This window comes from Convolutriloba macropyga, chromosome 7 (genome assembly GCF_964194025.1).
Source record: "Convolutriloba macropyga chromosome 7, txConMacr16.3, whole genome shotgun sequence".
Classification (NCBI taxonomy): domain Eukaryota; kingdom Metazoa; phylum Xenacoelomorpha; order Acoela; family Convolutidae; genus Convolutriloba; species Convolutriloba macropyga.
In genome coordinates this window covers 8,952,037-8,968,948 of record NC_134474.1, presented here as the reverse complement: position 1 = coordinate 8,968,948, position 16,912 = coordinate 8,952,037, and the positions used below count along the sequence as shown (strand labels likewise).

General features: G+C 34.5%; 1 protein-coding gene across 1 annotated transcript in view; it reads right to left on the bottom strand.

The window, feature by feature from the left end:
- Window positions 1-13,383, bottom strand: part of LOC142342933 (protocadherin Fat 1-like) — a 191,100-nt gene extending 177,717 nt beyond the window's left edge. The window contains exons 1-4 of the mRNA XM_075394612.1: window positions 9,924-13,383; window positions 4,389-4,640; window positions 1,613-1,711; window positions 166-230 (exon numbers count right to left, since the gene is read on the bottom strand). Of these exons, the coding sequence (XP_075250727.1) occupies window positions 166-230; window positions 1,613-1,711; window positions 4,389-4,640; window positions 9,924-13,278 (3,771 nt within the window). The 5' untranslated portion in view covers window positions 13,279-13,383. The remainder of the gene's footprint in view (window positions 1-165; window positions 231-1,612; window positions 1,712-4,388; window positions 4,641-9,923) is intronic.
- Between the last annotated feature and the right edge of the window lie 3,529 nt (window positions 13,384-16,912).

Sequence of the window (16,912 nt, the reverse complement as noted above, 5' to 3'; positions counted from 1 at the left end):
TAGTTTAGATAAGTTAGATAAGAAGGAGGGACATTTATGGGATCAAAAAATCTCAAAATGGCCTCTTCACCGTGAATGTTAACAGCAGAAAAAATGCACAATGTTGTTGAGGGAGGTCATTTTAAATTAAAACGCCAATAGGAAAAAGAGATGAGAAATTGTTACCTCTAATTCGAATAGGTCGCTGCTCAGAGTCTCTCTGTCCAGGACTTCTGATGTACGAATAGAACCTGAAACAACAGTGAAAGAAAGATATTGTAAATGAAAGAGGATCTATTCTATTTCGCCCCCTTATCATATACCATAATGTAACACATCATTTCTACCGGAAGAGAGAGAGAGAGAGAGAGAGAGAGAGAGAGAGAGAGAGAAAGGAGAGAGGGGATAGGAGTAGGTGGGTCATGAAAGGTGTTGCGGATCATAGCAATACATTCATGAATGCAAAATGCAACTAACAAACTACAAGAATATATATATATATATATATATATATATATATATATATATATATATATATATATATATAGCCATCGGATTAAAAGTTTTCAAACTGTTTCTTCAGCTCGGTTGAGTTTGAGAACCATATTGCATTTTCAATGATAAGATGCAACCTTATGAAAGCAAAAAATTTGTTCACGTGCGATTGGAAACCTTTCCGAAACGTTTTGAATTCAACAATCATTACTCAAAATGAATGAAAATTTCTCACTTTTTTAAGTCAAGTACAGCTTTTCGATTTCTTTCGATATCAGTAAATGAGCACTGTTTAGGTGCTTAACGGATATCGAAAAACTGATTATCCAATATTTTAAAACTAAAACTGAACACAAATTCCATATCAATTTATACGCAAAATCAGGCAGCCATTTCGAAAAAAAACTATACCGCTTTTTTAAACGAAGTTCCGCTTAAACTGATCTATTCAATTGACAAACTGGTTTGATGTGCGTTTCTGTGAAACCAAAAATTTGATTTGTGCTACTTTCAACTAGAATGACCTCTGTATTTGAGTTTCTAAGACAAACCACGAAATGAAGGAGCTGTTACAAAAATCAACAAAACCTCTTTAAGTTACCTGGCTTGATAAGTTAACTTTTAAAGTAATTTTAGGGTGAGCTCTGATAAATACTGAGGGTCTGATAGCGTAAGTTTTCTGGCAATTTTTGGGTCAAATAACAAGAAATTTGGGTTAAATTTTAGTGAGATGAGGTCGGCAAAACTATCTGAATGTTTCAATTAATTTAAAGATTTCTTTCATGAAAGTTTACCTAAATTTCTTTCGGTGTGAGAAAATATAAAATACTCAAGTTTTTGATAATATCAAATCAAAAGAATCCAAGAATTTGAGCATCAGTCAAATTAACAGGAATTGGAAAAAAAATATGATAATTTTAAACTGATTAGAGGACAATTAGTGAAATCTTAGAAAAAGAGTGTAACAAAATGTAAAGACTATTTGAAGCAAATGACAAAATTGAGGAAACTTTTTAAATCATGACTAATTTTTTTTGATCTTGATGCAAATTTTTGATCTTGATGAAATTTTTTTGATCTTGATGATTTTTTTGATAGTTATTTTTTACAGATGAACATTAATATTAAATTAACTAACCCTGGGTTGGGTCAATTTTGAAGTAGTAGGCCGCTTCTGAAGATCTTTTGATTCTGAAGTGGAATTGACCTCCACCATCTCCACCATAACTGCTGTACTCTGAAATCGAAACGTTGATTCTACTCCAATTTAAAATTAGATTTCAAATACTCATATTTTTTCAATTATTAATCGCTCAACTTTCATTCTATTCTGGAAATTATTCACACACAATAAATATTGTTCCATCCATTTGCCCACAAAAATATCTCTTCGCATTCTTAGCTTCATGCCAGAATTCCGTCAGGTATACAGAACCGCAAAATTTAGCACCCGTCCTTTTTACGGGTGTCAGGAAAATTTACCCAATTCCATTTTACCCAATGCCATTTTACCCAATGACAACTCACCCAATTTACTCTATTGCTAAATTTACCAGAACGACTATGAAGACGACTACATAATTAAATGGCCCGTGGGACTTGATATGAAACTATCACAACCGAACATGGGATTAACCGACAATATAATTAAATGACCCGTGGAACTTGACATGACACATACAACCGAACATGGGATTAACCGACAATATAAATAAATGGCCCGTGGAACTTAATATGGAACTATCATAACCGAACATGGGATGATATTGTACACATAAATACTTAAAATCATCTTTTTAAAAACTGCTAATTTGTAATTGGATAATTGAACGAAAAGATCAAAGAGCATTGGGTAAGTTGGTATTGGTTAAAGTGGCATTACGTAAAATGACAGGTTGGGTAAAAAGCCGTAGGGTAAAATAGCATTGGGTGAAAATGAATTGGGTAAAATGTCATGGAACCTTTTTACGACGTAAAACTCGACGTAGACCGAAAAATTACTACAACTTTCAATGAATATTTGAAGTTAATTTTTAGACCAGTATTTCCCTAGTCTAATACTCTAGTAAGTGGCTCACCGCTTACCTTTAATCATAATGTCTAATTGACATACTCAATTTTACCCTTGCGGCGGTATTAAGAAAATTGCCTCAATGAGTGAAATGTTTTTGCGCCCGGCCAAATAAAAATTTCATTTACAATTAAACTTTACTTTTCAATATCCTTCCTTTTAGTGCCAAAATTGAATGAACCTCCTCAACTTGACACTGAGAATAAATTCAAGCCTATATTTTCTCACAACTTAAGATGCAGGTGAGAGTATTAACGTAGGAAAAAACAGTGAAAACCTGCAAAAATTTCAAAAAGTGATTTAAAAATTCAGCCCAAAATTGCAAGTATACTGGGCGATAATTTTGTTTTCACCTGGAGTATTAGTTGATGCTCTAAACTGACTGCTACAGACTTAAACATCGACATTTTTAAAAGAGAAGAAAACATTTAGGAAAAACTCACAAGTTTATTTAGTCGAATTAGTTTATTTAGTTTATTTATTTAGCCGAATTATTTAATATGCAAATTAAACTCTTAAAGATTATCAGCATCCAGCAACTGAAATGCTTGTCAAAAAAGGGAAATGCAATTAAAACAGTTAAAAATCTGGAACAGATTATAGTGAAATTTTGACCAATCGAAATTTTTCAATTTCTAAATATGAAAGCAAGGGTTACATTGTGACAATGCACGAATGAGCTAAGATTTCCCAGAAATAATAAATGAAAAACCTTTTTGTCGAAGTACAGTAGTGCAACTGTTAGAATTACATTCACAATTGCATTTAACTTGCAGGTCTTCAACACAAAAACAGAAAAAACAAGTTCTTACTCAGCCTCGAGCACAGCAAGCTCCAATAAATTTCATCGCAGAAAACATGTATTTTGTGCCACGGTTAGCATCTAAAATTTTGCAAGAACAAAGCAATTTTTCTACTATAACGAAGCAATAAAATTCATATTTTGAAACATTTTTGCGCCATATACAGCATCTCATCTCCGGCAACAAACTGCTGCGAAATCGGCAAAAATCTCAGAAATGTCAGTTTTCATCTTTTATATGAAAGAGCATGACCCTTAAGTTTTTGCAAAATATTTTTAAAAAATGTTGATTGAAAAAATTTGTTACTGCGACCAAAAAGTTTACAAGTATTTGTCACTTTTAAGTTGATTTGTGGGAAAGTTCGAAAATGAAGTTAAAAAACGGGAGAACTTTCACAGCTGATTTTTACTGCCTAATTAGTACACAAAAGCTTGGTTACAAACGGTATGGTCTTGAGTTTCTTGAAAAAGCAAGACTCGACAAAAATTTTTTTAACATAACTCCCTAACGTCGGACGAATTCCTCCCAGCTCATATGTAAAGCGTGATTTTATTGTCACCTGTTTTAACCGTGGAGCTGATTATAGCACATGCTATCAGGTAAGTTCCTACGTTAGGGGGCAATAAATTCACAAAGGGGTTATCAGAGCTTATTTTTTGTCGCCTTTTTGTTTGATTTTTAGCAGTAAACTGCCGCTAAATGATTTCAGCTTAAAATTGTGAACAAATGTAATTTAGATCACAAAAATCACCGAAAAAATTTTGTGGATAAAAAAGATACATGAGTTCAATAATTGCTTTAAAGTTCATTCGAGAGCAATTATTGGCAAAAAAACTATACCGTCGGTAAGAGCTTCGCTCAATTTCGTTTCGGGGCTCTCAAAAAGTTAACGGATTTGCGTAATGTTCACAGTTCTTCCTATACCAAAAGATGAAGAACTTGGGTACTTTATTCTTTGCGGCTGTGCAAGAATTTTTCACCCAACTTTCAGTGTCAAGGTCGAATAAAAATTTTGTGGAACTCATAAATAAAGTTCATACCCGTATTTCTGTTCACGTCCGCATCTGTAGCTCCAATCGTGCCCACATAAGTACCATCCGGTCTCTCCTCGTCCAGCCTCACATCGAACACGGGCAGATCTGGCATGGGTGGGTTATCGTTCACATCTTCTATCTCGATACAGAGGAATAGCATTGCCCTTTTGGGCACAGCTGCCATGTCGTGTGCTTTTATGTCCAGCCAGTAGTACTGCTGCGTCTCACGATCGAACACGTCCATTGTGTGGATTTCACCTATTGTGAACAAAATTTAAAATTCCAGAATTATTTCAAAATGAATTTTGAAATGAGTTGCACATTTTACTTAATAGGGATGAAAGCTGAAAAAATACCGCATTAAAACATTCTGAAATTCTTATGACTATAAAAAATGCAAACAAGTTTAGAACTTTGACAATCTGAAATTCTTTTAATTATCTTGAATTCTGAAATTAGAAAATTTGACATAATTAAAAAAAGTTTATCAAAAATAGAACTTATGATTCTGAAATCTTTTTTTTACTATACTGAATGTTGAAATGGGGTCAAAGATTTGACCTAGCGAGAAAAAAGTTTAATTAAAATAGATTTTTTCCAACATTCAAATTCATTTAAATATTCCCATGTCAGCATATTTAGAGCTTTAAAATAAAGAATTTCGTTTCATTATTTTGAAACCATGAAATTGCTGTAGAAGTCTGTGATGTGATCGCGTGAACTTAGTAAAAAAAAACATTACTAGTAAGTTGATATTACTTGCCCTGTAATGGCACAAAACTTGAAGCTTGGGGTGGGGTGTGTAGCGTACTGAGAGATGAGAAAGGGGGGCAATGACTCAAAATATCGCGCCCCTTTTGGCATATTCTGCATGTTTGAATCAAACTGGAATCATACAAGAAGATGCAAAAAAGTCCCTTTTCCTTTTTTAAACATCCTTAAGGTTATAATACTAATATTGCAATTGATTGACAGCGGAAATCGCCAGCTGTTTACCCCTTTACTGGGTTATATTGCTGAAAGCAACTAAAGTACCCTATAATAGTAACTCAAAGTATAATCCTCTCGAATAAAGGCGATGTGTTCCTCAAATCCATCCCAATCCGGGCCTACTAACCACAAATTGACAACAAATGCATAATTTAACAACCAATTCTCGAAAAGAAAGATTACTGAAAACAAATACTAAACACAAAGAAAGCAAAAAATCTGCAGCAATGCAAAAACTAGTTCAAACAGTCGGAGTCCGGTGGCCTACAAGTTCAAAAATTAACAAATAAAAAACAGATCAGTGGCTAAAAGAACAAAAAAAGAAATCAAATTTATAGAAAAAAAGCAATTCAAAAAGACTTTCCGGGAAAGTATACCCACTTAGGGAAAAATACATTACCCTGCTGAAGTTACATTTGCTAATTTTGAGGCTGTTTTGGCCTTTCGTGCTCAACATTACTTCGTCGAAATTTCCCACTTAACTTCATTGTTACCACGGTGGATAAATACACGCTAAACATAGAAAAGGAGATGGAAAGAACATGAATTTTGTCGCTACCGCAATTTTCAACATTAAATTAGCCCAAATCTTTAGCCTCGAATATAATTAGTGGAGACCAAACTCAGAGACCTATGTCTGTTTGTGAGCCGTGATATGGATAGCTGCAAAACTGCTAATTGTTTCCTTAATCTACAATTAGTTATGACAGGGATATTTCTGTAATTAATCACCAATTACGTTTTCTTTCATTTCGTTCTATTCTATTTGATATGTTCATAACAATCGCGGATATTTATAGAGGACGGCAGTGACGAAATCTTGTCATTGTTGTTCTAGCATGATCAAACAGGCACCGCGGTCAAATGTCACAAATAATTTCAAAATTGAATCAAATTTGAACTAAAATCGCTCACTGATACAAATTTTCGTGCACGCTTACAACCCTTTATCTTAAAATATTGCCATGAATATCAATGATATTTTTGGGCAGACGTAAATTTTGCAACGTGGTGCAAACATTAAAAAACAAGTTGTGCAGAAAAAATGAGTGGCTCAGCGCTAGGACTGCTTGACTAAAAACAATTGTTTACTATAGTAAAACCATTGATAAATTTTCCAGATCTCGAAAAAGCTTTTTAAAAAACTTAAAAGACGAGCAATCAAAAAGGATTCTTATCGAAAAGACGGCAACATCTCTTATAATATTATTTCAGTTAGCTTAGTATTAACAAAAAGTACTGCCAGATTACCGCCGCAAACTTTCAAAAAAAATTGGTACTCAAACCGTAAAAAAATAAACACACTGCGTTTGGGCAAACATTTTGGTAATAAACGTTTCAACTATGCAGCTTAAATTCCTATCTTATAATTTGGAAATCAGAGTATTAAACCATCTCAATGCAAAAGTTAAAAATTCGAGGATTCTTTCCACATTTGATTGGTTCGGACTAAAAAAACACGAGACGAAAACTTTCAAACTCAGCCGAAGGAAAATAATAAAGAAGTAAACAATGGCGGAACAAAACCATCATTTCATCGAGCATTCAATTAAAAAAAATACAGCTGAAATCTTAAGCAGACTCAAATATATAAAGAGCTACGTGAAGTGCAGCATCTCGGCCAATAAGGTATGTGGCTTTTCAGTGCACGTCTTGTAAGTAGGATAAAAGAGTTTTGAATCGTCTCAAGACCTACAAACGAAACTACTACAAAAAATATCGTACTAACTCTTTGCTGTAAAGAACGCTGCAACAGCTCAAAAACGAAAGGAGAGAGAAACTTAATAGATTGAACTAATTAATAATAAAATTTTTATAACGAATCATCGCAATCGCTTACTATGAAACACCATCTCATTAAAGACAGAAGTTATTGGTAAAAATAAAATTGCTTGCAACCACAAAAATTCTTGAAAAACTCACATTTGTAACTAAAAAAATATATACTGTAGTGAGCAAGAAAACAACAAAGCGGTGGGAAACACATTATGAAAAATTCAAGGGGTTCAGCTTTTCTGGTAAAGATGAGATCGGTAGCCCAATCCCCCCAACACCTATAGAAAAGATGTTTTTGACTAAAAGACTTACTTTTTTTAAATTATAAAATCAGAAACAAAAAAACAGAGCCAACCAGCCATAAAAAATTACGCAATAATTTTCCTGAAAATCTTGGCATAGCTGAGCATGCAATAAATAATTACTAAAAACAGAGATGAGAACAGTCAAAAACTTCAAATGGGTCATTCTGCGAGACATTCGAAACGTGGAAAAAATTACAAGCAGAAAGTTAAGGTCACTTCAAAACAATCTTTTGTTGGCAATCGAGGTTGCAACCCAACATCATTTTAACGAGCAAAAGAAAAATATAGTTGCAAAAAGCATAAAAATTAAAGTCTTCCGGTTTTTTGGGCGAAGACGCTGGCTGTAAAACAGATCGAATTCACCACAACATATTAGAGACAAGTTTTACAATAAAGCTACCATTTGTTGAGTTTCATTTTATGTCTTTATACTTTAGAATACACCTCTAAAACAAACAATAATGAGAGAAGTCAAGCAATAATCAATGAGTAAATTGGAGAATTAGAAATTTTGAAAAAACTCAAGACCATACTTAACTTACACAAATGTCAAAACTGAAAACCATCAGCCGGGGGGGGGGCATGAGGACATTTACAGAAATGAAAATGATGAGTGGAAAAGAAATCAATCGACGATAAAGGTTATGTAAAAAAACAACAGTAAACAAATGATAAAAACAACTGTGTTTAGTTAATGAAAAAATAGCTGTAAAATTTCGCAAATTGTATGGCATCATATCGAGATAGTAGAATGATACGTGATTCACATTATTAATTTTCTCAATGTAATTCAAAATTTATGTGACCACCACTCCGAGTTTAAAAATATTTTTCATAAAACATTTTTCAGAACAATTGCTATCAATTAGTCTTTTTTATAGTCCAGAGATTAATTGATGGCGGAATAATTTTTTATATTGGTATCTTAACTGGCGGATAAAACACAGCATCATTCTTTTTCAATGATCGAATCTAAATTTTTGTTGGCATCATTATATATTTCTATAAAATTATTCAAGTTTTAAAATTTACCGTTATCTTTAGTTCTGTCTGCAAAATATTATTCCGAACAATAAAACTGGTATTTATAAACAGAAATTTTGTATAAATTATAAGTTCCTTAGCACAACCTATATACCCCACACATCAATAAAACATTAAATTGTTCAGTTAATCTGGTAATGCGCAATCAACCTAAAAATCTGCCTTATTTCTTTAATAGCAACCTAATTCAATGTTTCTATGACAGATTGCCAAGCGAATTGTAAGACTCCAAAAGGCGTTAAGCGTTTCCTTTCATTCAAAAACACCGATATTTCAAAACAAAAACAGTTTTATTTTTATTTCTTTGTTTACTCAAGATCGTACGTCTTTCCCGGACCGCGCTGAAATTAGGTGCGACTGTTGAACAAATACACGCGTTTACGAGTCAATGAACTTTCTATATTGCGCGCTTTTATTTTCAAATTAAAGGAACAAATGAAATTGTCTTTTGTATAGCCTTGTCCTAAACAGGTAAAATGGGAGTGTATTTTTGTTTATTTAATTCTACTCAATTGAACACAATTTGGAATTTCTCTTTCAAGTGCTAATTCAATTAAACTCAACTGTGGCTTATGATTTGCGCATCAATTTTTAAAAAGTTGGCCAGGAAAAATAGATAAAAAAGGAAAAATATAAATTGATCGGATGACACAAAGATAAGATAAAAAGGCGGATTTCAATCAATTTTCCAGCATTACGATTTATAATGAAAATTTTCTACTGCAATATAACTATAGAGAATTCATTCAAGCAGCGTTAATAAAAAAGTTGAATAAAAAAGTTATCACCCTTGTTTAATGAAAATGAATGAACAATTTCATTTACAAAATTGTCAAATAAATATCCTCTATATTAACCAAAATGTCTTCTAAAAAATAAGATCTTCAAGTTTTACTTCAAAAAATTAGAACTTGAAGATAAGTAGAACAGGACATGATCAGTTTAATATTCAGACAAACAATCCAAAAATGACGTCACTAAAAGTTCTAAAAAATATTGCAATTTTCAGCAGTTAAATCGCATTTTGTTAATCTCAGGTGAAAACTTTTCAAAAACAGAATTCCTAAAAACAATATTTCTATTACTCTTCTGTATACTCCTGGTAAATCAAAACTTCGAATTTTACAACAAAGGTGGCTCGTTTACAATGCATGAACTTATATCAAATTTATGATATGAAAAGCTAAAAAAACTCAGGATAATTAATAATTTTAATTTAACAAATAATTGTCTTGTTCTGTCCCCTAAAATTACTTCAAATCTGGTAACGAGTATTTGAGCCGCTTGGCAAAAACAATTATCTCATAAATTAGGGTGAGAAAAATTAGAGAACGCGTTTTGCTGCGAAGCTATTTGTATCAAAAACAAACATATAGGTATCAAAAATTGAAATAGATCAAATTTGGAAACTTTAGAAAAAACTAACCAGTAATTTGGTTGAGAGAAAACCGCCCATGGCCGTCGCCACCAACTATAACATATCTAACGTGACCATCTATACCCGGGTCGTAATCGACCGCAAAAACGCGAGTAACCAGCGACCCAATCGGCTCATTCTCTTTGATCTTCGCCAGAACATACTGAGATTCGTTTTGAAATTCAGGCGCATAAACGTTCTCATCAACATCCGTCACTTCGATAACGACATTCGCTGAAGCTGAGAGAGGTTCCGAAGCGGAGTCCCGAGCAATGACCGACAAATTGAGAACCTTTTGAGTTTCATAGTCCAGACTTTTTGCCAAGAGAATAACGCCAGTTTCCGAGTCTAATCGCAGCATATGATGGTCGCCAAAACCAAACGAATAAAAAACATCGCTGTCTAAATCTACGTCAAATGCTTTAACTTGAACAACAAAAGCGTTGATCGGGTAATCTTCTGGAATTCGCAATTTGTACAAATCTGAGTAAAACCGGGGTGCGTTGTCATTGACGTCTTTGACTGTTATGTTTACAACCGCGTGAGATTTCAAACTTGGGCTACCAAGATCTTTTGCTTCTACTTTCAGAACATGAAAACTTTTTTCCTCGCGATCTAATGACTTGTTTTGAAATAATTCTCCCGTTTTAGAATTTATATAAAAATAATCACTTTTTAAGGGTAGACTGTACGTAACTTCGGCATTTAGACCAGAATCGACGTCAACAGTTTTTACCTGCAAAATTGGTTTTGACTGAATTTCATTTTCGTTAATTTCAGCGACGTACATTTTCTGTTGATTACCTGAAAACAGAAATTTGGGCGCGTTGTCATTTTGGTCCACAATTTTAACAGTAACTTTAGCTGAGTAGTTATGATATGGTGGCGATAAATCAAAAGCAGTAAGAGTTAAATTGAAAACTTCAATTGTTTCGCGGTCAAGTGGTGACAGAGTTTTAACGTGAACTAAAGTTGTGGGGTTCGGATCTGAATAAGTGACCGAATTGTCGAAATCTAAAGTAAAACATGCCTCTTCGTTCCCTTCAGTAATTGATGACGTCAGCATAGCGGCAAATCCTTTGTCTGCTTCCTGACCTGATGGAATAAATTCAGACATATGGAACGAAAACACAGTGCTGCCAATGGGAACATTTTCCTCAATTTCGAAATAATTTCGTTTTTCCGCAATTTCAATTGTGGGCTTATTTTTATTTTCACAACAAGGCTCGAAACTTGATGTTTGATACTTCTGCAAGGCTTTTGTTTCTTTCTGCTTCAGTTTTTTCATCTCATTAACAATGTTTTCGGCTTCAGATTTCTCGCAGTTTACAGATGATCCACTGCTTGAGGAGACAATTACTTCGATTGAAAGCGGTTCAGACTGAAAAAAACCGTCATCAGCAATAACCGACAACTTAAAAGTCGTCACCTCTGACAACCGATAGTTGTTCCACTTCGGCGAAAGACCGAAAGAACCTGTAATAGAATTTATTTCGAATATTTCATCCTCGTTGCCTTCGGAAATTTGGTATTTAACCTGTTTTCCGTCAGGGTCGATAGCCTCAACACTAACCAAAGAAGTTGGCGCAATATCATATGATATCTGAACAGTGCACGAACGCTTTGTAATTAAAGGCTTTTCATCGTTTGTGTTGTAAATTGAGATCGTAATTTGTTCATCAGAAGCCCTCGAAAATGGAACTCCTTTGTCATCAATTCTCACAAAAAGATAATATAAGTCTGGCATTGTTTCATAGTCTATTTTTCTTAGCGCAACAATTGATCCGTTTGGATGAATGAAGAAAGGAATATTGTTGTCCGAAAAACTTCCTAGCATTTTGTACAGGAAACGAGAATTGTCAGGAGATTTGTACACATCGTTATCCCCAGAAGTTAACCGACCAATTTCGGAACCAATAGCTACGTCCTCATCAATAATGAACGATGTTCTAGCGGTAACAGGAGCATGATTATTCTCATCTTTAACAATAAGGTTAAAAATTGCTGTTTCAGTTTTCTGAGCACCGAAAGTAGCTTGGTCAGTAGCACTAATATTCAGGTAGTATTGAGGTTCCAGGGCTTGAGAGAGAGGAGATGCTTTAAACAACCAGCCGTTATTAGCATTTAACCAAAAATTTTTGAACTCGTTGCCTGCTAAAATTTCATATTTTAGCTGAGAATTCTTGCCGATGTCTTTGTCAGAAGCCACGGCTTGAAAAAGTGGTGTAAAAGGTGGTAACACTTCGGAACATTGGTGATTGAAGTGGCTCCCAAAAACTGGCCTGTTATCATTCGTATCAATAACCTGCACAAAAAGATTGTAATAACTTGTACGCGTAGGTGAACCGTTATCAGAGGCCACAATGGTAAGATTGTATCCATCTGGCATGTTTTCGCGATCTAACGAATGAGCAATCTTCAAGTCCCACAGAAGAGGATCCTTTGGGCTCTGCATGACCTGAAAGTGACCCATAGGATCTCCGGAATAAACCCTCACATCTTTTATTTCACCGTTATTTCCTTTATCCCTGTCATAAACTGTTAGTATGGCATAAAGACTTCCTTTCAAGCCGTGTTCAATAACAGCTGGCAAGTGCGTAAGGCTTATGGACGGTGACTCTGTGTTATTTTGAAGAACGCGGAAAACGACAGTTTGAGATGAACTTGTATGTGAAGCACCTGGATAATTTTTCTGACCTCTGTCATCAATTAAGACCCTCAGATTTAGTTCTGATTGTTTCTTGTACGATAATGAACGAATTAATTTGATCTCACCAGAGTGAGGGTTAACTGAAAAATGATTTTCCGTTGGGTCAATTAGAGTGAAGAATAAATCACCGTTTCTACCTTCATCAGAGTCCACAGCGTTAAGCTTGAAAACCGACGTTCCGACCCGTGTACTTTCATAAATATCAACATTAAAGCTTGGATTAAGAAAGTATGGTGGATGATCGTCCACATCCAAAACATTAATAATAACTTGGGTAGATTTGAGCCGCTCCTGAAACTTTGAACGCAAAGTTGCCTGTAACTTAAAAGAATATGTATTGGTTCGCTCCCTGTTAAGGGAACTCGAACTTGTTGTCCCTCCTTTGGTTCGAATAAGAGCACAGACAAAAGAACCAATGTATCTTTCTTCAACTTTAAAAATCTCAGAACCCCCGTTAACTTCTTCTTCGATCAGCTTGAAATGAACCTCCTCATCTTGGGCAACTGGCAGGATAATTTTTTGATCACCTTGACAATAAGTCTTCGGACCCGCATTTTCTTGAATACGGAGGTAAAAATGCGATTGAGAGAATTCTGCCGAGAAATCTGCCCCGCGAAAATACAATAGAAAAAGTAAACAATGATAAATTAACATTTGAATTGGTTAAAATAAAAATGATTACAAAATGGAATCAAACGTCAATCCATTGATAATTAAAATTTGATTATAAAAACTAAATAATGAAGGAAAAGTATATACTTTATTATTATATTTCAAGTAATTTTATGCAATGAGTATTATTTTTAACCAGGGAGATAAATTGATCAAAAATTATTACCTCACGAGGGCCTGATTTTCCAAATGTGTCATGCATAATATGATATGAATGAAACGAAATTTTGTAATTGAAGCATTCTGGAACAAGACTTGAAATGAGAGTTCAATTGAAGCATTCTGGAACAAGACTTGAAATGAGAGTTCAATGCAATGTTCTCCATCAGAACAATAAACTATTAGCATTGCAGATCAAAGAATTCAGCCTAATTATAATTGTAGCATATTTTCCGCCAAAAACAGATCTAGAGACAATATATCAAGCACTTACCGAAGCTTTTCAATGCTGTCAAGGCAAAGCACGTATGGTCCTGGGCGGCGACTTCAATTGCAGACTTGACTCATCCGAAAGAGGCAACTCACTTTGCGAATTTTTAATTAATTGGAATCTTCATTGTGTTAACGATATTAAAGAGAAAACGTACGAATTTCAGTACGGTAAAAGCGTTATCGATTTCTTTTTCTTAAGCAAGGAACTCCTAGAACATTTTAACGAGATAAAGATCAACAATTCATTGTTAACAAAGCACAAGCCGGTTTCTTGCTGCTTTGATCTAAAACACAGACAAGATATAGCTGAAAGCAGAAAGAAGCAAATGCGTAAATTTGATATTGAACAATTGAACGAACGAATGAAAAGCGTTCAAAATCCACACGATAGCAACGCATTGGACACATCGTATGACGAATTCGCCAAGGCTATTCAAGAATCGGCAACCGTTATGCATGAAAGAAAATCATCGAAATGGTTCAAAAGAGAACTGTACATATTGCATAAGCAGCTGAAAGCTGGATACAGACAGAGACATAAAGCAGATTCTGATTACTTTAAAATGAAAAGAGCCTTTAAGAAACTTTGCAGAAAACACAAAATGATTCATGAAATAGATCGCGAAAGTTTCATAATCAGAAAAGCGGAATCGGAAAGGCGAGAATTTTGGAAAATTCTGAAATCAAAGAAAGTTTTAACAAAAGTATCTGGAATTACAATTCCAGTTTGGGAATCATATTTCGAAGGTCTATTTAAAGCTGAGGGCGAAATATCGGATAAACTTCTAGACGAGCAAACCTTAGGAAACCACGATTATTGTTTTTCAAACTGGAAATATACCGGGTATTTGAATGATCCAATAAGAAATTACCGATGAAGCTTCAAAGTTAAAAGCTGGTAAGGCAGCGGGACCAGATGGAATAACCAACACTAGTATTAAATTAGGTTTTCATCCAATGCAAAGATACGTATTCCATTTATTTAACCTCTGCTTTGCATAATGTACCCCGAATTTGGAAGTTATCATATATTAAACCACTGTACAAGGCAAAGGGAGCAAAGCAGAACCAAGTTCCTACAGGGGCATTAGCCTATTATGTTGCATGTACAAGTTGTTCACGGGTATCATTTACCAGCGTTTGCGATCATGGGTCGAGAAAAATCAAATTTTACGACCAAGCCAATATGGTTTTAGACGCAAACTGTCAACAATCGACGCAGTTTCGCACTTAAGAAGAGCAATCAAGCATAACATCAGCTGCAGTGGCAAATACTATGCCTGCTTCATTGACTGAGAAAAAGCTTTCGACTTCGTGAATAGGAACCTGCTGCTTACAAAACTGATCAAAATGGGGCTCCATGGGAACATTCTACACACAATACAATCAGTGCTAAAATGCAACTTTCAGCAGATCCTTGATGGAGAATTCCTGTCAAACGAGATTGAACAGAAAACAGGAGTAGCACAAGGAGACAAACTCTCACCACTCTTGTTTAGTTTATTCATAGCTGATTTATATTTTGAGTTGAAACGCAAGGGTCTAGATGTTATATTTTACGCTGATGACTTAGTACTTGGGAGCCATAGCCAAGGCCAACTACAAAAAAGTTTGAATAATCTGAACACGTATTTTAACACGAGGTGGCCGTTTAGCTGTCGATGACAAATTCTTTATATCGAAAAAAGAAGTTAAATTTGCTAACACCTTCTGTTATCTAGGTGTAATTTTTTCGAGCACGTTATCTCCCAGTCACCATCAAAGCCATCTAATGAACAAAGCCTATCAATCAGTAACTTCAATAAACCAGAAACTAAATCTGCAGAAAGTCAACTTCAACTCAGCACAACAACTCTTTAATTCAATAGTTTTTCCAGCCTCAACTTACGGATTAGAGACGTACATCAATGAACTTTTTGAAATAGATATAAAACAACATTACCGGAAATCAGAAGCCGTTTTTTGGAAAAGTTGGTGCGGAGTAAGCAAGTACACCTCAACCACAAGGCTTTTAAAAAAATTGATGTTTCATGATATACACGGACTGAAGGACTGCCCGCCAAAACACAGGAGAATAATTGCAAAGTTCTATGCCAATGGACTGCACAATAATTTTTGTTGTATGGAAGGTTGTTACCAATGGGAGGAAAACTTATTTGTGTGCAGATTTTGCGAAAGAACTCTTTTATCAACAGACCATATTCTTTATTGTAGTCACTTTTTAAATTTGACACCTTTACAGAAGTTCTATAAACTCTTAAACAGTTAAATTTAATGCTCATTTCTGAATCTGTAAATAATTTGGACAATCTGTCAGTGTGATCTGATGCTTAATTCATTCTTTTTCTTCTTCTTCTTTTTCTTCTAATGGACTGCACAATAAATTTTGTTGTATGGGAGGTTGTGACCTATTTGTTTGCAGATTTTCGAAAGAATTTTTTTATCAACCGACCATATTCTTTATTGTAGTCACTTTTTAAACTTGACACCTTTACAAAAGTTCTATAAACTCTTAAACAATTAATTTTAATGTTTATTTTCTGAATATGTAAATAATTTGGACAATTTGTCAGTGTGATCTGATGCTTAATTCAATCTTCTTCTAAATGAGAGTTAAAACGGAGGTTGATTGATAGCCAAAGGCGCCAAAACCCAACCCAGATATTCAAAATAAAGGGAAATCACATAGTTCACATGAGATAACCGTGGGCGTATTTCTTTGGAACGTCGAAGAGGAAAGACCAACTTTGGAATCATGCTTGAATGAAGCTCCAACACACGAGATTCCACATCTGACCGAAACATTCAGTAACAAAACACTGAAAATACAGAAATTTAACAATAAAAAAATAGCGGCCGAGGCAGAGCACAAAGTCGTATATGAATAGCAATCAAAAAGCAACTAAAAATCCCTGAAAGTTTTATCACAGAATAATAACTACATAACCGAAGTGGTAGAAATTACGTCCTGGCTATCGGAGCACTATATCAGAGCCTATTTTGCACCGAAAACAAATTCGGATTTATTTTATAAGGAACACGGAGGCTATGCAATAGTGCCATGGCAGTAGTCAAATAATACTGGAGCTGACTTCAATTTTAGACTCAATACCACTACCCGCGATGCTTCTTGAATAACAGACATGCACTGCACAAAAAAATAACACACTAACGTACAAACTTT